This window comes from Magnolia sinica, chromosome 15, assembly GCF_029962835.1.
Source record: "Magnolia sinica isolate HGM2019 chromosome 15, MsV1, whole genome shotgun sequence".
NCBI lineage: Eukaryota > Viridiplantae > Streptophyta > Magnoliopsida > Magnoliales > Magnoliaceae > Magnolia > Magnolia sinica.
Window position 1 is genome coordinate 33,692,662 of NC_080587.1, and position 22,881 is coordinate 33,715,542.

The following is a 22,881-nucleotide window of genomic DNA, read 5'->3' on the forward strand; positions in this document are numbered from 1 at the left end:
TCATTTCAGGGCAAACCCAAAACTGAAGGCAGATCCAAAGCCCAGGTGGATCACATTATGGAAAGCAGTGTGCCATAGGCCCTAGCAAGGTTTCGATGGTAGCGTCATTGTCCACACTGCTTTCTGTCTCGAGGTCTACTTGGGCTTTTGGTTTTCTTTATTTTTGGCCTCCTGCACTAAAATGATCTCAAAAACATAGATGAACGGTGCGGATATAACACATACCTCATGAAGGGCCACATAACTTTGCCACGTCAACACACCACCGACCACACGATGCAATCCGCATCAACCGCGTTCCTTCCCTGTTTGATGGATCGGAGGGGTACGCGAGTAGGGACTAGTCGTACTTAGATTAGCAAGAAAAAAAGGAGAAAGCGGACAGATGGAGTGGTTTCACTCTCCGAAAAGCGACGTTTATGCTCACCGAATTTCATCCAATAATTTTAGCAATTTCTCTGTAAACAGGACCAGCAATAATGCAAAGTTTGGATTGACTGGTTATTACCTTCTCTTTCTGTTATCCTCTTTCATTCTCATTCTCATTCTCCTCCTTCAATGGATCATCTACTGGGCCTTCTGAGAGTTCGAGTGGTGAAAGGGATAAATCTGGCCATCCGTGACGTCAGGACCAGCGATCCTTATGTTGTTCTCAAGATGGGAAAACAGGTCATCCTCTTCAATCTTAATTACGCATTTTATTTTCATATCAATGAGTTCTCACCCAATCATGAAGTGGGCTTCTTCTTTTTGGATCTAGGAATGGTCACAGTGGTCTCCACCTGATCAATGGCCTGCTGTCTCCTCTCCTGATTCTACATACGAATATGTTTGGATGACCAAAGGATATATGATGTTAACAAGGGAAACACATGACCTATCAGGTTTGAAATGAAAGCAAAGAAGCCAAATTTCGATACTTGTCCATGTGGCATCTTGGTTATAGCCCACTAAATGAATGGTTTGTATCATCGGAGGCCACACTGGTAGACATACATGTAGGGATTTTTGGATATGTAAATCTGTAATTATGGAAATTCGGAATTAAAAATTAATTGTAAAGAAGAAATTAAAACAAAATTACAATTTTGAATAAGGAAGAATTTAGAAAACTTATTTGATTCGAGGCGCGACGAAAGTCACTCGGCTTGAAATTGATTTATCCTCCTTTGGACGATGTCTGTAGTGCAACAGGAATATTGGACAATTAATCTCCAGGATACCCTCGAATATTGTCTCGTCAAATTGGCGCATTTGATGTATGAAGACCCAGACCATCACTATTGTCTAACCCGAAGATTGAACTAGATAAAATCATTGCAAAGATTTGAAGTGAGAGAGAGAGAGAGAGAGAGAGAGAGAGAGAGAGAGAGAGAGAGAGAGAGAGAGAAGATTGAATTGAATTAAAAATTCAGAACCAGAGAAGGCCATTATGTAAACTTCAAAGGTTGCCTCGAATGGGTGTGTACGCACCCCTGCCAACAGTCATAGCTGTTGGGTTTTTTAAAGAAGAAGACTTTTCGTTTTCCGGCTCTGTTCGAAAATACAAAACAAATAATCATTGCAAATCCAAATTTCAAAAGGCAACAAAAACTTATAGGCTTGCAAGTATACTCACGTGTGCACGCACACCACACCCACCACGCTGTGCCATGGCTTGGCCCGGCGCGTGCGCGTGTGGCTCATGGCATAAATTGGGGTTGATGGCATAGCCCCTCCAAACAACCAAATTCACATGCCTCTTGAAAAGGGCTTAAGCCCTATGCAAAAAAATTTTCTTATAAACCCAAAGGTTTTTTCTTGCCTATCCAATGTGGAACCAAACTCACACCACTATAAGACAAAATGCCTTTGTTGCTTTTTTGAAAATTTGGAGGGATTTTTTCAAATAATTTAAAATTATTTATTTATTTATTTTGAAATACAAAAAATACAACAATCCCCTACATGTTTCAAAATAATGACTTTTTGAATTAGATAAAAATAATTGTGCACTATATTAATGTTTAGTAGACTTGAATCGATACTTATAATAGACAAGGTATGTTCACAGGAGTCCGTTGACAAACAGTCTTGAACCAGATTTCTATTAATGTAAAACAACTACATATGTCACTCACACAATTGTTCCGATATAGATGGTTCTGTGTGGTTTGATGCTTTTTGGTCATGCATCTTTACCTGGATTTCACTAGTGCTTTAGAGAATTCGTCCTAGTTCTCATAGGAAGCGGCCTCACCTTCACACTAGTATAGGTGAATTCCATCAAGTGTACGCAACAACTGAATACACCACCAATAAGTATATGACATATGGATTCATTAAGAGTTCCAGACTCTACCTCACTAATTGCTGCTTGCACTGTCTACACCATAGAATGAGCTTTCTTATCATAGTGTTATACGTCTTGTAGTGTTTTATTGTTTACCCATTTGAAACCTATCGCATGTGATCTCCATTTGTATAGGTTGGGTTACCAACACTGGTACCTCATGATATTGGAATCGGCCCAATTCCCTTCGATATATCTAGGACTAGTTGTTTACTAAGTCCTTTAGTCAGAGGATCTGCCAAGTTCTTCTCTGATCTCACAAAATCAATGGCTATTATTCCCGTCTTGTAGTAAATGTTTTACTATATTACGCCGGAGTTGAATATGTCTACTTTTGCCATTATAAATCTTATTATTTGCCATTGCTATATCAGCTTGACAATGACAATGTAGAAATATAGCCGAAACAGGTTTTAGCCACAAAGGTATATCAGCTAATAGATTTCTAATCCATTATGCTTCTGTTCTAGCCTTTTCTAAAGCAATGAACTCAAATTTCATAGTAGACCGAGCAATACAAGTCTGTTTGGTGGATTTCCAAGAGACAACTCCTCCACCCAAAATGAAAACATATCCACTTGTGGATTTTGTTTCATCTGAATCTGTAATCTAGTTAGCATCGCTATATCCTTCCAATATAGTGGGAAAACCAATGTAATCTATACCATATGTGATTCTACCTTTTAGATACCTTAGTATTTTAGATAAAGCATTCTTGATTAGGATTATGAGTGTATCTACTCAATCTATTTACTACATAAGCTATATCAGGCCTTGTGCAATTCATTAGGTACATTAGGTTACCAATGATTCTGGAATATTCAAGTTGTGATACACTTTCACTTGTGTTTTTCTTTAGATGTATGGAATAATCATAAGGAGTGCTAACAGGTATGTTATCAAAGTGATTAAAACCTTTTAACACTTTCTTAATATAATGAGATTGAGATACAATAAAACCATAATATTTTCTGATAACTTTTATTCCAAGAATCACATTAACCTCGCCTAGATCTTTCATATCAACTTGTGATGACAAGAATTTCTTAGTAGAGTTAATAAACTTAAGACTAGTTTAAAAAATGAGCATGTCATCTACATATAAACAAATGATAACTCATTTGTTACCTGTGAATTTACTATACATGCATATGTCTGCATCATTTATTTTATAACAATTAGATTTTAAAGCATTGTCAAATTTCTCATGCCACTGTTTTGGAGCTTATTTTAAACCATATAAGGATTTGATTAATCTACATACTTTATTTTCTTGACCTTCAATTTTATAACCCACAGGTTGATCCATGTATATTTCTTCTTTTAAATCCCTGTTCAAAAAAGTTGTCTTGACATCCATTTGATGTACAAGAAGTTTGTATACAGATGCCAAGGCTATAAGGACTCTAATAGGAGAGATCCTAGCTAAAGGAGAATATGTATCAAAGTAGTATAGTCATTCCTTCTGTCTAAAACCCTTAGCTACTAATCTAGCTTTAAATTTGGCAATGGTACCATCGGGTTTTAACTTTTTCCTAAAAATTCATTTACATCCTATTGTCTTATTCCCAGGTGGCAAGACTACTAATTCCCAAGTTTTATTAAACCGAATAGATTCTAATTCATTATTTATAACTTCTTTTCAGAATGATGTATCATAGAAATTGATAACTTCTGTATAGGTTAAAGGATCATCCTCAATGAGAAAAGTATAGAATCCATCTCTTAAGTTAGTTTCTTTCCAAACCCTTACGCTCCTCCTTGGTTCTATGTTTTTTAAAGTTTCCTTTCTCTAAATTCTTACTACTTGAGGCAATACTTGAAGCATTATTATTTTCAATTTCTTTAGATGCAACTTTCATTGGAAAAACATTCTCAAATAATTTTGCGTCTCTTGCCTCAATGACAGTATTAGGGTATAGGATATTATCCTTAGATTTCAAAACTAAGAATTGGTAGGCTGCACTATTTTCCACGTATCGTATAAACACTTAGTCTGTTGTTTTCAGACCTAATTCCATTTTTTAAAAGTTTCCGGTAACTCTACTTTTGCTAAACACCCCTACACTTTAAGATATTTATAGCTAGTAGAATGTTTCTTCCATAGTTCATAGGGTGTCTTACCCTTAACTTTATAAGGTATTCTATTCAGAATGTGACAAGCAGAAAGAATGACTTCTCCTCACATGTTTGAGGGTAAATCAAAACTATTCAACATTGCATTCATCATTTCTTTCAAAGTTTTATTTTTCTGTTCTGCTATACCATTTTGTTTAGGTGTATAAGGGACAGTGGTTTCATGTATAGTGCCATTCTTTTCACGGAATTCCTTAAAATGTAATGATTCATATTCACCTGCTCTATCTGTTCTAATTCTCTTGATTTTCTTATTTATCCGGTTTTCAACTTCTGTCATATACTTGATAAAGAACTCGAATGCTTCATCTTTACTTCTTAGTAAGTATACCATTGTGCACCTTGAGAAATCATCTATGAATGTTATGTAGTATTTTTTTCATTTTTAGACATGTGATTCTTAAAATCACCCATGTCACTATGAATTTGTTCTAGAATATCAGATTCTCTAAAAACTGATTTGAATGGTTTCTTATGGAACTTATCTATATACACTTCACATTTGGTTGGTTCTTGATTTGAAAAATCAGGTATAAGGCCTAGTTTCTTTATTCTTTTCAGAACATCTACATTTACATGTCCTAATCTATTGTGCCATAAATCAAGTGACTCAACCAAGTAAGCAGAACTGGAATTCATCTTAATAATATCAATAGAGGATACATTTAGTACAAATAGTCCATCACAACAGTAACTCTTCCCAACAAATGTCCCATTCTTGGACAATACAACCTTCTCTGAATTGAAAACCAATTTGACACCAACTTTATTCAGGAGGGAGCTAGAAATTAAATTTTGTCTGATGTTAGACACATGTAGAACATTAGTTAGTGCAAGAGTCTTTCCAGAAGTGAGCCTTAAGATCACTTTTCATTTTCCGATTATTGAGGAGGTTCGAACATTTCCCATGAATACTTGTTCATCCCCTACAACTTAGTAGGAGGCAAACATGCTTTGATCCTTATAGATGTGATGAGTAGCCCTAGTGTCGAGTACCCAATACATCATGTTGACAAGGTTCACTTCAGATACTACTGCAACTATTTCATCTTGTCCATTTTGTTCAGTTAGATTGACTTGAGCTTGAGAAGCATTCTTCTTATGCCTGCACTCTCCAATATGATGTCCAAATTTTTCATAATGAAAACATTTTCTTTTTTCTTTGACCAGTTTCCCTTTCTTATTTTTGAGCTTACATTATTCAACACGATGGCCTAGTTTTCCATAGTAGAAACATGTTCCTTTGAAGTATCGGCATTAATCAATAAGGTGACCTGCCTTTCCACAGTGAGAACATGATCCTTTGATCCTTTTATTCTCCTTATTTGTTTCAATCAGGTTAGCCTTTGAAGCAGTGCCACTGCCATTAGCATTTTCCTTTTGATCCCTTATACGATTGACTTCCTTTATTCGGATATGTACGATAATGTTTTCCATGGAAATTTCAATTTTCTTGTGTTTCATCTTATTTTGGTATTTTTCTAGGAGAGATGGAGTTTTTCAATTAAAGCACTTCCAAGGAAAACATCATCCATTTTTAATCATTCAGATATAAGCCCATGCACTAAATTTTGATATTCAAGTTTTTGATCAGATACAAGTTTATTATCTAACATAGAAAAGTTTAGAAAGGAGTAAATATCGTGCTTTTTGGCACTAACTTCTTTTAACACATATTTCTTAGCCAATGCCAACCAAATATCATTGGCTCTTTCATATGTAGCGTATACATCATACAGTTAATTAGAAAGAGAATTAAAAATATAATTTTTGTCGTTATGGTCATCGCTTACAATAGTTTCTTTATCAGTTTCATATTAGAAAGTATCAGATAGCACATACAATACTTTTAATGTATCTAAAGCAAAGGTAAATTTTTGTTTCCACCTTTTAAAATGGTTCCCAGAAAATTGTTCGATTTTAGATAATTTTGGTGGTCGGGTTTACTGTTATGTTTGCCATTGCTTCAGATGTACAAACCAATAAATCAATTTCAAGATCGTAGGAATTTTTGGATATGTAAATCCTTAATTATGGAAATTCTGAATTAAAAATTAATTGTAAAAAAGAAATTAAAACAAAATTAGAAATTTTAATAAGGAGGAATTTAGAAAACTTATTTGATTTGAGGCATAGTGACCCGACTTGAAATTAATTTGTCCTCCTTTAGACGATGTCCGTAGTGCAACAGGAATACTGGACAATTAATCTTCAGGATACCCTCGAATGATGTCTCGTCACACCGACGCACTCGATGTACGAAGACCCTAATCGTCACTGTGACTGAACTAGGTGAAATCATTGCAGAGATTTGAAGTGAGAGAGAGAGAGCCGGAAGATTGAACTTAATTAAAAATTCGGAACTAGAGAAGTCTATTATATAGACTTCAAAGGTTGCCTCAAATGGATGTGTATGCACCCCTGCTAACAGTCATGGCTGTTGGGTTTTTTTTTTTTTTTTTAGAAGACGCCTTTTCGTTTTTCGACTCTATTCGGAAATCCAAAACAAATAATCGTTGCAAATTGAAATTTCAAAAGGCAAGAAAAACTTATAGGCTCACAAGTATACTTGCGTGCGCACGCACATCGCACTGCGCCACGCCACGGCCTAGCCTGGCCCGGGGCGCGCATGTGTGGTTCATGGCATAGATTGGGGTTGTTGGCATAGCCCCACCTCCCAAACAGCCAAATTCACATGCCCCCTGAAAAGGGCCCAAGCCTTATGCAAAATTTTCTTCTTATAAATCCAAAGTTTTCTTCTTACTTATCCGATGTGGGACAAAAATGCCTTTGTTGCATTTTTGAAAATTTAGAGGGATTTTTTCAAATCACTTAAAATTATTTATTTATTTATTTTAAAACACCAAAAATATAACAATACATATTGTAGATATTTCGGGTCAACCATTGTATAATATCTTGGCACAGAAAATGAAACAGAGCTGTGCGTTTGGTAGGTTTGCTAGTGAAACATGTGCCAACCTCTCATGTCTGCAAGACACCCGAGCTAATGTAACCCACCTTGTAGATAATCATCATCATTATCATCATAGCCTTCTCCAAGTTACTTGGAATTGCAATTTAGCTAAATACTAGTTAAATTACAGTAGAAAAAATTTACAGTGTTTGGATGAGGCAATGCCATTGATTCGAAATACCATGTAAGGCCCTTAAAATTGCTATTTCCTGGTTTCTATTCCAAGTAGAAACTAACTACAATTTGAAAAGTGGGTGAGATTCTCACGTCTTTGACTAATTAGGATCCTCGAATGAAAATTGTTTCTTTTGAGGTGTAGGCAACCAAACATGGGGTCCCTACAATGGAAGGTACAAATGTTACCTTTGGGCATAGTAAATCAAACATGGGCCCATGTGATAGATGGTGCAAAAACTACCTCAATGTGAACTGGTGACTTTATTGGCTATTGATCTAATGGTTTGGATTGTCCAATCCAACTGATTGTTTAGAAGCATGGGCAATCAAAGTGGAACATATGCAATAAAGGATCAAGATCTATAATCATAACCTTTCTAGTATTAATTAATATGGGCCATCTATTTTAATGACCATGGACCGGTTGGCTAGAATCACCAACAAAAGTGATTCTTAATATGTGTGTGTGTGTGCGCGCGCGCGTACGTGTGTAATATATATATTCAATCAACTGTGGGATTTGCTGATAGATCATGTAGGTCAATTAACAAAATTTTTTCTTAGTCATTGTTTAGATGGTAATAATTATCCAATTAAAGTGTTTCTTGAGGATTATCGTCAATCAAAGGGGATCTATATGATTGATGGTCTAGATCAATGACAAGACCTCCACTATAACAAATTTAGACCGTCAATTTTCATAGTCACTGATTAGATGGTTATAATTAATAAACAAAGTGATTTTTTAGAGTTATAACCTTTTTTTCAATATAATTGTCCATACTGTTCATTTTCATATCCGTTGATTGGATGGTTAGAATCACCTGATCAAAATGATTCATGAGAGCTATTCTCAGTCGAGGTCAAGGTGGGGCCTATGAGATTCACGGTCCAGATCATGATTAGATATTTTTTGGCACAGTCAATCTACATCATCTATTTTCTTGACCATTAATCAAATTATTATGATCACTGGGTTAAAGCGATTCTTGAGATTATGGTCAATCAAATGCAATGCGTACATGATAGATGGTTCAAATTAGTTATCAACAATGAGGCCTGCTTGTTTTGCCAATTACCCTGGTAATGTAAAGGAAATGTGTCATCATTACCATTTTACCACTGTCAAACGAAACATGGGAAATGTTGGTCAAATATAGATGTATTTAGGAGACATGTAAAGGAATTTGTAATCATTGTACTTTTTCATTGCATTACTGTGAAAATCTTGAATCCAAACAGCAACATCGGTATAATTTGGTGATGATTTGACATTAAAGTAACGTACAAATGCTATCATTACGATTTTACCTTCGAAACCAAATACAAGAATCGACAGTCAAGTGTAGATGTTGTTAGGAGATAGTTAAAGTAATTTATTATCATTTTACATTTCCTTTACATTATCGTGGTAATTGATGTGAAACAAACATGCCCTACCGTAATCAATCTAGACCATCCATTTTCCTAGCCGTTAATTGGGTGTTTAGAATCCCTTGTCAAAGTGAATCTGTAAAGTTTTCTCAATTTAGGGTGGGGCCTAGATGATAAATAGTCCAGATCAATGTATAGACCTTTTTTAGTGTAATCAATATGAACCATCCATTTTCTTGGTCATTGATTGAGTAGTTAGAACCAATTGATCAAAGTGGTTCTTGAGACTTATGGTTGATTAAAGGTGGGCTACTTTATTGATAGTCTAGATCAACTGTTGGAATTTTATTGTAATCAATGTAGACCATCCATTTTCTTGGCCATTGATCGAATAGTTACCATCACTTGGTTGAAGTGGTTCTTGAGAGTTATCATCATTCAAGTTTGGGGTGTTCTTGATAGATAGTGTAGGTCAATGATCCGGAATTTTCCAGTAAAATAATTTTGGACTGTCTATTTTTATTGTCCATTGATTGGATGGTCAAAGTGATTCTTGAGGTTTATAGTCAACCAAAGGTGGAACGAACGTACATGGTGGATGGTCTATACCAATGATCAAACCTTTCTTAACACAATTAATTTGGACCATCCACGCCTTAATTTATAGTCGTTTTGAAGCTAAAAAACGTATGCGCGTGCTAGTGCACAACTGCTTCTCAGCCCTTGCTTGCTTCATAACTAAAGCAAGCTAGCGCTTCAATTTATAGTCGTTTTGAAGCTGAAAAATGTATGCGTGCACTAATGCGCAACGTCTTTTCAGCCATTGCTTGCTTGCTAACATACCAAAAATAGTCAGACACTATTTCCTGTTTTCCCAGCCATAGATCATCCAATTGAAGCGATTCTTAAACACATTTCATTGGCCATTGATCGGATGGTTAGGATGAATCTTGTGACCCTGTATGTCATGTGCATCTTATGCTACTTGACTCTAAGAAAATGTCAAACCAAATTAGTTGTATCTGCCAATGATGCGCAAAGACCAAATTACAATTTGGTGATGCGCTAGCCAAATAAACAAAGTGCAGTTTGCAGTTAACTTCTGATTATAAGGTTGCTCAATATTTTTTGAAGTTCAAATAGTATTTAGTAAAGTTGTGTTGTGTTGAAATGCTAACTAAGAATTTTGTTTGGCCATGTTCCATGGAACGGTTCTCGTGATTGCATAAAAAATTTCCACGATTGCTGCCCAACTTACAAACCCATCCTCTTTGCATAGGCTGGCACACTGCTAGCAAGTGGAGAATACTTGTGGGCTACCAAATAGTTGATCGGTCTCATTCTTTGGCTAGATGATTTACATGGTCCCACCTGATACACAATTGGGATGTCTTACACAATCCAAGTGGGCACTTGTGTGTGGGCTTAGCAAAGTTGGCATTTGTGATTAATAAGAACACACCCATATTATTCATTGATTTATATATGGTTTACTGATCCAAACTATTGCTCTGGAGCCCCCTAGTTAATGGATGATGTGCTATAGCCTCCCCAATCCTCCATTTTCAATTGTTGACCCACAGCTAGATGGGTAAGAAAAGCTACACCAACATTCCACATTCAATGAATATAGGCCAGGTATCCCATTGCTAGGATTTTTTAAAGATTTTTAGGGTAAGTCCACATATGGGGGCATTAGATCCATTATCTTGATCATAATTCTAAAGCTCACTTGAAACTCGCCTAAGTCTACTCGACTTGGTGACAGCTTGAGATGAGTCACTAGGAAACTTGCTTTTGAGTGTGACTCAATCTCAACTTGACAAGATCTATCAAGTCAACTAGCTGACTAAATGCTACTCAAGCCAAATCATTATCTTGTGAAGAGTGGGCTAGGTAAGGTAAGGACCGTCCAATTTCAGAGATTTTTATGGCATGGTTGATTCATGTTGGGGCATGAGATCAATGACCTGGATTATAGTTCTACTACCGGGCGACTTGACTTGAAACTTGTCCAAGTCAACTCAACTTATATTTTGAGCCCAGTTAGTAGGAAGCTTGCTTTTGAGCATCTCTCAATCTCAACTTGACCAAGTCTTTACATGACTATATATGATAATTAAAATTTAGAAGGGTTGTAGCGCATTAAATATTAGAAGTATTTATGTTAAAGATAAACTATAAAAACTAGCCAAATGGAATGAAAACAACGGTCATGGTCCTTTGTTCAGAGGTATTTTCTTGCTAACCCATTGTCAAAGGTTTGGATCTCACTATTTGTGTTTTACATTTAAACCATTCACAAGCTAAGTGATTCAGCTGTAGCTCGAAAAATCTTGTCAAGTCGAGATTGAGAGATGCTCGGGCTGAGCTCGAGCTTTCGAGTCAAGTTCGAGTTCGTGCTGTCGAGTTGAGTTTGAATTTGACCCTTTTTTCTCTTTGAGTTCGATTTTGGTCCTTTTTTTTCTTTGGAGTTCGAGGTTACTTGTCGAGTTCGGTTCAAGTTGCTGAGTCGACCTAAGTTCAATTTGAGCTCGTTTCTTTTATGAGCTCACTTTGTCTAGTCAAGTTCTTATTTAGACTCATTTAAAGTGTAGTAAGTCGAGAATTGTGGAACCCAATATGTAATGTACATAAAATCCGATGCATAAAATCCAATCCATCATATATATATAGAAGTGAAAATCAAAGTCGACTTACAAACGGAAGAGTGAAAATATTACAAACTTACAGTGTTCGCAACATCAACTTAATATCTTCCATAGGAAGAGTACCTTCCTAGCATATAACTATAGATGTGTTCATGATAGTTACCTCTTATAACTGAACCGGATCCATCACTTTAGCAGTCTGATCCATCCTTAGATGCATTTAAAATTTTTTTTTTTTTTTAATTTTTTACAGGAGATTCATTTGCCGAGCTTGAGCTACTTTCTAAATCTTCATATAAGTACTTGTTCACCTCTCTTGAATAAGAAGGTGGGGAGAGTTTTCCATCATGCTCTTGTATCGATTTAACTCGATTTTTCAAGTTTTCTTTGTGAGTAGATTTATACAGAGTACCAACACCCTGTAAAATGCAGAGAGATTAGAGAGAAACTTTTATGCTCTGTTACTCTTCTTCTTTTTTCTTGTGCTCGATCCTGCTTCGACATCATGTTGTCTTGAAGGACATCATTGATGTTTAGAAGCCTCCTCCATACTATGTTTCAAGGTGAGTTGTAATAGCTCTTCTTCCAATGTTAATAATTTGGCATCCTCTTCTCTACTAGTTCTCTCCACTCTTCATGTATCAAAACTTTCATCAATTAGAAGTCTTTTATAAGGTTTGAATGGGGTGGAAGGTTTCTTATTTGAATCTAAAATGGCTTGAAAAAGAAGTTGGGCCTCCTTTGGGGATTTAGGACACGGTTTTGCATCTTCACCCTGACACGCTAGGTGTGACTTAAGCCGATTGGTTTTGTTAACAAATTTTTCTTCACACAAATGACACATAATCTTCATTTTTTTTCCTAGACCTTGGGGAGTGGACTAAGAAACCGTAGTGCCAAACGTTTGTCGATGGGTCAGATGAAGAGATATCTACACTCAATTTTTTGAAAAAAAATAGTATTTTGGCACAGTTAGGAATCAAATAGAAATTATAAACGAACAACTTGACGTAAAAGCTACACAAAAGCAATATGATAAACAAAACAATAATGAAATATGTTATGATGAAAGCATAATATAAAGAAAATGAAATAAAAGTCATTCCATTTCTTTAGATGTGTAATATATTCAAGTACACAGTGCACCACTTTCAATGTATTAACAATAATTTATAACCTCCTTCATGTTGATGTTGTTGCAAGTGTAGTCTTGTCTTGAGACTCAATCTCCTCATCCTCATCTCCAATATCAAAACTACTACCTCCTCAAATTGGACGCAACCAATCTTATATACAAATTAATGCGTCAACTGTTTTTGGTGAAAGTGAGCTTCGATGCTTGCTCACGACCCTACTCATCGTGCTAAAAGTGGATTCTAATGCTACTGTTGAAATTGGAATTGACACTGTCCCGTGCTATCACCAATAGTGTAGGGTATTTTGATTCATTGACTTTCATCTTCCACCATCGCAAAACATTAAAGTCTAAGCCCGAATGCTTTACAATTGACTCTTTGATATACAAGTTTAGCTCTGATTCCTTTGTCTGATCATTATGTCTTCTTGTGCTATGTAAGACATGTTCTCATTGAATATATTGTCATCGTTTGTAGATGAACTACAACCATCTGCAGCTCTAACTTCTTTATTACCTACTGTGGGTAAAGTAGAAACATACGAAGTGTTTAATTCGTCGATTGCGTCACGAACATTGGAGGTTTCGGTAACCACCCTTTTAACAAAATAAATTTTCATAAAAATGAACTTAACCAAGCCTATCTTGCACCAAGGAACAAGAACAACCACTAATGCTATTAACAAATGAAATTTGTCCCAGTACTTATCGAACTTTATTTGCATACCAATTCCCATCAGTTGTAGAAAATCTGGACCCTCACTCGCACTTTTTTAAGGGCTTCCTTAATCTTCCAAAGAAACGGAAGAAACATATTTGTGAGGGGATACTTTTTTCTAGAAAAGTCATCGTGCAGTCATAAAAATCTTTAAAAAACTTGTGAACTTGTTTTGCTTTGTTCAAATGATCTTCATTAGGCAACCAAGTATACGTTCTATCACACGCCACATATTCAAGGACTACAAGCTCTAATTCCATGACCGAATTCAACATTTTAAAGGTCGAATTCCAACGTGTGCAAGCATCTAGCTTTAACATTTTTTAGGATTTCACATTCAAATGTTGGATTATATCACTCCATATACTCAATCTTGAAGGTGACCCCCTTATATATTTTACACTCTCTTATGTTCTCTATAGTGGGGTCACTTGTTTTCAATCATCCTTGTACAATCAAGTTTAATATGTGGGCACAACATCTAACCTGAAATATTTTTTCCTTTAAAAATAAATTTATAGTTGCCTTTAATTGGTTATGTAAAAATGAAATTACACTGTCATTTGCAGAGGCATTATTAAAAGTTATTAAAGAGATTTTCCTTTAAAGTCTCACTTTAGTAGACAACTGTAAATACAATCTGAAATAACTAGACCAGTATGAGGAGGAGGAAGGTGGGGGAAGTTCAAAATTGTATTGTAGAGTTTCCAATTTTCATCAACGTTGTGTGCGGTTAATGAAATGTATCCCTTTATTTGATTACACGCCGTCCACAAATTAGAAGTCAAACTTATTTTGGAGACAAATTCCAGAACTTTTTTCATTTTTATCTTCTCGTTTGCGTACATCTTCATGTGCTCTCTTCACAGTGATGTAGGAGTTCTTCTCAACTTGAGGGGTTAGGAATTTACTGTATTTCATGAAAACTTTGTTCTTTATCATTTTAAAATGGTTTTTCTTCAACGATAACTAATCTTACATACCACTCTTTCAGCTCCCCTTTGTCAAACTTATGAGTGGAAAGTATACGTTGAGAGTTGTCCCCTTAAGACTGGCTTTTTTAGGATCTAAGTCTCATACTTCATGGGTAATTGAGTCTAGAACGTCTGATCATATGATAAGTTAGTCTGGTGGGTTTTCGTCTATTGATGGCTCCTTGACAGGCTCTTCTGTCACTCTAGCAGATAGTACCAAACCCAAAATATGTGGAATGAGTATTGTTCATACAAGTCCTCTTTCATTATCCTTCGTTTTGTTTGTTCTAAAATTTCCTTTAAGCCTTCTGTCTATTAGTGAACTTACAAAATCCCTTAACTGTTGCGTCAATTTTTATCCTTTACATTGTGTTTTCTAGGACCTAAAGATGAAGAAGAAGATAGGAAGAGGATATGAGCATGACGGGCTATACTATCTCGATCGTGACGTTGTGAGGACAACAACATAAAAAGACATCTAAGCTTATCAATGGCATTCTGTCATTGAAGATTCTTAGTGTCATTGCTTGTTGTCAATTCCATTTTTGGAGTGATGTGTGTGAGTTAAGTAAACACTACCATGCTATTTTTTCACCCCGTATTGGGAAGCGTCGTTTAGTTCATTTGTTTTTTTTTAGTTCATTTAAATATTTGGGGTCTAGTTAAAATATCTAGTAAGTTTGGGTTTAAGTATTTTGTTATATTTGTTGATGATTGTTTACAAATGACACAACTTTATTTAATGAAAGATAGATTTGAATTATTTTTGCAGGAATTATTTTATATTTTTTAAGACTTTCTAAATAAAAGTGCAAAATCGATTTAATTTGAAAGTGTCTATATTTCGATCTAATAATGCCAAGGAGTACATTTCCCAAGCTTTTAGTCATTTTTTTTTTCTCGAAATAAGAATTCTACATCAGACATTATGCACACATCCTACAACCAAATGGGGTTAAGAACAGAAAAATCGTTACCTCTTTGAGGTGACTCATGCTTTCTTAATTCACATAAATGTTCTTAAGAGTTTTTGAGTGATGCGGTACTCATAGCCTTTTTTTTTAATAAATGGATGCCCTTGTTTAAAGGGTCAATCACCTCATCAAGTTTTATTACTAGATACTGTTATTTCCTCTACTTCTTAAAGTTTTTGGATGTTTTTCTTTTGTCCATCGGTTGGAGTCTGGCCATGATAAGTTTGATCTTTGAGCATTTAAATATGTTTTCCTTAGATATTCTCATACACGAGGGTACACTCAAACACATGGTGTTGATTATAGTGAAACCTTCTTTCTTGTTGTCAAGTTGAATTTCATTTAGGCTATATGGTTGGTCCCTCTTCCAACTTTATGTAAAAAATGCATTCCTTCATGGTGATCTTACAAAGGAAGTTTATATGGAGCAACCTCCTAGATTTGTTGCTCAATGGAGGTGACAAAGTGTGTAAACTACAAAAGGCAATTTATGAGTTAAAACAATCTCCATCTATTATTGGATATTGTACATTTATGGGAGGAAATTTAGTCACATGGAAAAGTAAGAAGTAGAGTGTAGTGGCCTAATTTAGTGCCAAAGCCGATTACTGAGCAATGGCTCATACCGGTTCATACCTCCTGTGAGCAAGGTATTTTGTAATGGTAACGGTTACCTTTATGATACGGGATGCAATGGCTATTACGGGAGCCATAATGTTTGTTACGATCTCTCTTATTTTCTTTTTTATTGAAAAAAAAAAGCCATTACGACCTTTTTTCTTTTTAAAATGAAAAAAACTCAAAAACCTATATCGGCCCTGTAATGGACTGTTATGGGGTCGTTACGGCCTTTATTTGGGGGGGGGGGGGGGGGGTGGGGGGGGTGTAATGAGCTGTCATGGGGGATGTAATGGCCTTTATGGGCCATTTTTTCCCCTAATGGCCATTACAACCACTACGACCCTGTAACATGTAACAGTTGCCGCCATTACCTTTACATAATGGCCTTTATAGCCCCGTAACGGCCTTTACGGCACACCATGGTTGTGAGTTGATGTAGATTAAGAAATTAGTGTAAGAAATGGAATTTACTATCTATACAATTATTTTGTGACAAGTAGGTTGCTTCAAACACAACAAACAATCCGATTTATCATGAAATAACTAAACACATCGAAACTGACCGTTACTTCATATGTGAGAAAGTTTCTAGTGGTGAAATCTCTACTCCATTTGTTCGATCTCCGCACCAACTCGCTGATGTGTTCACTAAGGTTCTTCGTTCCACTCAGCTACACATATTCCAAGCTTGACATAGATTATATCTATGCTCCAACTCAAGCTACACTTATATTCCAAGCTTGATATATATAATCTTTATGCTCCAACTTGAGGGAGAATGTTAGGGAATGTGATATGGGCCTATGTAGGCACACATAGATGGATTATTTTGGTCTAGTACATGGATGGGATTTTTGGTTTTGTTTTTAATGGTATTTCTATAATTATGAAACTTTCATAATATAAAAGGAGAGGAGGGGTGCGAACCCCAAATTCAGCCCATTCTCTTCTTCTCTATTCCATATCTCGTTCCACTATTTTACAGTTACGATCCAGTTATAGAATGTAAATAAACCATAGCTTTCAGTTGTAAAATGCTTTTATAAGGGAATTTTAACCTTGCCAAAGTATGAAATTGCTATGTTCAAAGGTTGCTTGCACGTCCTTATGAATTTTCCCAAGCCTTTTGCGAATTGGAAAGTTAAGAAATACTTAAACGTGTGAAACTCATGATATTTTTCCTAAAGCCCTTTGAGTTGAAGGGCCAAAAAAAGTAATAGAATTTTAGGAACTTGAAAATTTTGAAGGGCAATGCTAACCTTTTAAGGTGAGACGGCTAAGAAAAAAGAACATAAAAAAGTTTGTTCGACAAAAAAAAAAAAATCCCAACATTGGTGGTAAGGATCCTTCAATCTTGAAGATGTTTGGCGCATGGGCCATCTGCGTGATGGGACCCAGCAGTTCAATGGTTTGGAATCCTGATCACAAAGCAATCAATCACTCTTGCACAGTCTGAAACCTAATGTAATGTGCATATTTTAGGTTGAGGATCAAATATATATATATTTTTTGGTTAGAATGGCTTCCATTTAGTTGTGCCCTTGAACCTGCAATAATAACCACTCAGATGACCATTATGTCATATTGAGGATCACATAATTCATCAACACTTCCAACAAAAAGGTTAACAAAGATGGTTTCTTCATGTACTAGTTTTTAACTAGCCGGAGAACTTCAATAAATATTATTTATGCGAAATTTAAATACACCCTTATTTGATGGCCTTTATTTTATTTGTTATCTAGTTTTCCTGGATCAAAATTTTATGTGCTGCTTGATCAAATTTCTTGCTAGTGTGAGTTTCCTAGGGAGGTTGGTTTTCCTAGGGAGGTTTGTTTTTCGTTTTCTTTTTGCAGCATGCCAGTTGTATTCTTTGCCTTCGGGCTTTCTTCTAATAAAATTATTATCGTAAAAAAAAAGGATTAAATATGGGTTGCGTATGATTTTATTGGGGTTGGAACCAATGAAAAATGGAAAGCTTGCCCATTTGAAAAGCTCATGCTCTGCCTCGGTAGCTAATACTCAATTGAACAGGTGCATGTCATTTCTTCTACCAAGCATGTTCGTTCACTCTTCATACAATTTATGGATGCTGCTTTTGGAGTTCACATTAGCTTCTTGCTTTTATAGATGTTAGGATTAGTTTGTACCAGTGTTTTAAGTATCGATGATATCGGCTGATATATCCCACGATATGTCTTGTATCCAATGTTTTAAGTATCGACGATATCGGCCAATATATCCCATGATATATCTTGTATCCCACCTATGCGATATGAAACGCATAGGTAGTGCCGATATATCCCACATGTTCGATCCAATGAGCATTTTCAGATCCCCTTTTTTTTTTGAAATTATGTTAAATCAGTGTCAAATGGTTATAAATCCATTGGTTCTTCATGGTTTGCATGAAAAATCATGGAGTTGGAGCTTTAATTTCGATATCCATTGGTTCTTCATGTTCTTTATGGTTTTTTCGAAATTTTTCTTCAACCAGCTATCAATTAAAACTAATTTCGAAGTATTTAGGAGTATTTGATGAAATAATTATTAAATACAGTCTAATTTCGAAATTTGAGTGTAGGTGGTCCGATATGGGAAAAATTGGGAGAAATTCAAAATTTTCCTAATATCTCCCAAATTGATTGCAATCAATGTTGCACTCCAAACATGAAATCAAGCATTTAAGAGGGCTGATCTACTCCTTGTCAATTTTCAGAAAATAAAAATCATTTTTTAATTAAATAATAATAAAATATTAATTTTTTGAAAATTTCCTCCAATCAGCTGTTAATTGGGACTAATTTTGAAGTATTTAGGAGTGTTTGATGAAATAATCATCACATACATTCTAAGTGTTATGCATCCAATTTGAATATGGTTACATTAGTTCAGTCAGACAACACATAGCTTAGAACCCTATACAAAGGAAACCTATTATGTGAACTTCTCTTTTGAGATGTTATGATTTAAAAGTGTGTATTAAGGTCCCTTTTAACAATCCCAGAAGTTTCATTAAAAAATTGAACCATTTTTCCAATGTTTTCGCATGTTTCCTAAAAAATGCAATAAATTACCCAATATAAATGATATATCCCATGTGATAACCGATATGTATTTGTATCTCAAGGATGCGATATATAATATGATTTGAACCAATATTTCAAACACCGCTTGTATCCCACCTGTGCGATGCGAAACACAAAAATAGTGGGATATACCCCCACATGTTCGATCATTTGAACAGTTTTTTCCCCCCTGCAAATCATGTTAAATCAGTGTTAAATTGTTACAAATCCATGATTCATGGATTGGGAGCTTCGATTTTGATATTTGAAGGAGATGGGCCGAGTTTCGGAAAATTGAAAAAAATCAAAATTTCGTAATTTCTCGCAAATCAGTTGCAATCTATGTCCAAACATAAAATCAAACATGTATGTAACCTGATCTAGTAATTCTTCGTTTGCTTTCGAATGTATTGCTTGTGTTTTCACACGTCTTCTTACATTTATAAATTATATGAATAGACTTTGAATATACTTGCATCAATTTAGTTAGATAACGCATAGATTAAGACCTTATACGAAAACCTATTATATGCTCTTGTTTTTTGTAATGGTTTGATTTATAAGTGTGTATTGATGTCTTTTTTAACAATCATTGAAGTTTCATTGAAAAACTCGACCAATTTCCCAATGTTTCCCCATGTTTCCAACAACAACGATACATTTTGCGATACAACTGATATATTCCATGTGATAACCGATACATATCCATATCCCAAGGGTGCGATATGTAACGGGATACCGATATTTCAAACACTGGTCTGTACCATGCTTTGTGTCAGATACTTCGCCTTTAAATGGACTCATCCCATCACTGTGAACTATTTGTAAATATCACTTACCCATACAATCATTGTCAATATTATACCTTTTGTTATTAGGTTGATTTGGCTTGTCCTTGGATGTGACACTAAATTCACATTTGGTGCTCTTTACTCCGAAATACATTTAAATGGACTCATCTCATCACTGTAAACTATTTGTAAATATCACTTGCCCATACAATCATTGTCAATATTATACCTTTTGTTATTAGGTTCATTTGGCTTGTCCTTGGATGTGACACTAAATTCACATTTGGTGCTCTTTATTCCGAAATACATTTTGTCTGTGGAAGTGTGGAAACTCCATTCTAAAGTCTACTTACTAAGAAAATCCATCAAACCAACACTTTTCTCAAGTGAGTGCAATTTGGCTAGTGGCTAAATTTATGCTCATGGCCATTGAGCAAAATACAAATACTACAACATCCAAAACACACCCTTAAAAGCTTTAAAAAAAGCTTGCATAACTTGCATACGTATATGTGGGGCGTGCCTACCACTAACGTGGGTGTAACGACATTACGTGCATGAGATCCACCTGTCCATCAGGGGTGCCACCCCATCTTTGGCCTTGATCCCAAAAATCAGGAAAATCCAAAACTCGGGTGTTTATGCTTGCTAACAGTGTGAATTTGAAATAGACTCCCACTCCTGCACCCAAATATCACACTGATCAGACACTCTTAACCATATGATTTTGACTATTGAAGTTGGATGTCAACCATTTTCCTTTGGTATGTCAATCTGATAGTCATCAATTTGATGGTTAGGATCACTTTGATTTTACAGGCTGTCCTCTATCCACAGTTGGTCTTACGATTTGTAGATTCTGGATTTATTTACTTGTGGGCCACATATATGGTGCAGAGTTTTCACCATTCAATAATTACTGGCAATCATGCACCTTGGTTGGTTCTGACCTTCATGCAGAACATTCTTACATCAGTAAGCATGAGTGAGACTTAACAAGATTGAAATCTATAGAAATCATACCGAATGACAACAAGATGTCACTGCAGGTCCCTAAAGAAGCCACATGTGGACCAAAAGTGCACCCAAACCAGCAGAATTAAAAAAGGAAGACTGAGTTGTCATTTTAGTTTAAGTAATTTTGAAGTTGATGATTATGGTCTTTAATTACAAAATAACTGTGGATGGATAAATATGAAGTTCTAGAATGTTGAACCTGGTTTCTCAAGAGCTCATTGATTGTCAGTTCACTCATTTAAGAAAGTCATTTAAAAACTTTAATAAGGAAAGGTATGGAATCAAAGTTCATTGCTCAAGAAATAACTGGTTAGGTTGCTTAGGATTGATGTCTAGGATTAATCAGTGCTTACATAGGATTTCTACAAAGTCAAACACTTTCATACACACATGCACCTACCATTGAGGAAAATTCTCAGTGATATTTCATCTTGGAAGTTACTAGGTGTGACGGCCAATTTGCATGTTCGAATGTTATGCTTTTGCAAGGTCTGATGCTTAAATATAATTAGTATGGCCATAATCATAAATTTTGGAAGTTTGCTTTGTTATCTGCTGGATTCTTTTTCCAAGATTGAGTTAATTGATTAGTTTGAATCGATTATAAGTTGGTAAAATGATATCTACAATACTAGTTAGAATATTTCTGCTTTTTTGTTTATTTATTTATTTATTTCTTTCTTTCTGTTCATGTCCCTTAACAAAATCATTATATGCTTTCACTTTATTGAGTGAGCATGAAACAGGGATGCATAATGCCCTTACCATGGTAGGACCTTAGTTAAGAATGGGTGGCAATAGAGGATTTGCAAAGCTGGTCATGAATGGCTGTAACAAGGCTATGCTGATGATGATTATAATTGTTTGGTTGTAGCCATTTATTTACAAACCACTTCCTGCTAATGCTATTGCAATGCAGTTCATCATCATCTATTGCAATGCAATTCAGCAGAATAAAACTTAAATTCACTTCTTTGATCTTTCTTGTAGTTGTATTCTGCACATATGTGATTTTTTTTATTATTATTATTTTGTATTGCAGAAACTGAAAACCCGTGTTATGAAAAAGAATGTCAATCCTGAGTGGAATGAAGATTTAACTTTCTCGATTGCAGACCCTACTTTACCAATCAAGCTTGTACGTGTTACCCTACCTCCGCTTATTTTATTATTGAGTTGTGGTGTTTATTTGGGTGAAAATGTTGATAACTTTTGGCTCCATTACTGGCAGTAAGTGGTAAAATAATTCTGTTCAGCATGATAGATGCATGCAAATGCAATTGGACTGGTAAATGGTAAAAAATATGTTTCTGCAAGGGGGATCGCAGTTTGATGATATTCGTGAAGTCATCTTTAAAAGTTTTACATATGTGGTGTTGCTATTTGGCTTGAAGAGGCATACGATTAAAAAAGGTTGTATTCTTGTGATTTTAGTGCTAATCAATCTATTAAATGTTTGATTATATCCAATACACATGAGGGAATAAAACATGATTCCCTATTTGTATCTCAAAATGTCCAAAATTTCCATTTACCTTCATGTACATGCCATGGTTCAAAAACTCGACTCGACTTGATCTCTAGTTATAGTGGGTTGACTTGAAGACATGAATGAGTATTCACATGACTTGACTTGATATTTGTCAAATAGTCCCACGGTTAAGCATGGAATGCCGATGATCAACAAGCAACAGAGAGGAAGAGAAGCACGTAGTAGAAGAAGAGAAGCATGGAGATGAGAGGAAGAAAAGATGTGTTTTGAGAAAGAGAGAGCTAATGTGAGGAGAATAGGAGAGGGTTTTTGTAATACCAAACCCTAATCCTCTTTCCCTTTTTTATTAATGCATAAACTGCATTTTACAATAGAGCCTAAGCCTAAAAAGAGAGAGGCCCATGGCCTTTCTCTTCCCATGAGGTCGACCGCATGGAACCATTT

The 22,881-nt window shown here is 35.4% G+C and overlaps 1 protein-coding gene across 1 annotated transcript in view; it reads left to right on the forward strand.

Moving 5' to 3' along the window:
* Nucleotides 1–330: 330 nt before the first annotated feature.
* Nucleotides 331–22,881, forward strand: part of LOC131227265 (protein C2-DOMAIN ABA-RELATED 4-like) — a 42,198-nt gene continuing 19,647 nt past the window's right edge. The window contains exons 1-2 of the mRNA XM_058223029.1: nucleotides 331–669; nucleotides 21,988–22,083. Coding sequence (XP_058079012.1) covers nucleotides 559–669; nucleotides 21,988–22,083 — 207 coding nt within the window. The 5' untranslated portion in view covers nucleotides 331–558. The remainder of the gene's footprint in view (nucleotides 670–21,987; nucleotides 22,084–22,881) is intronic.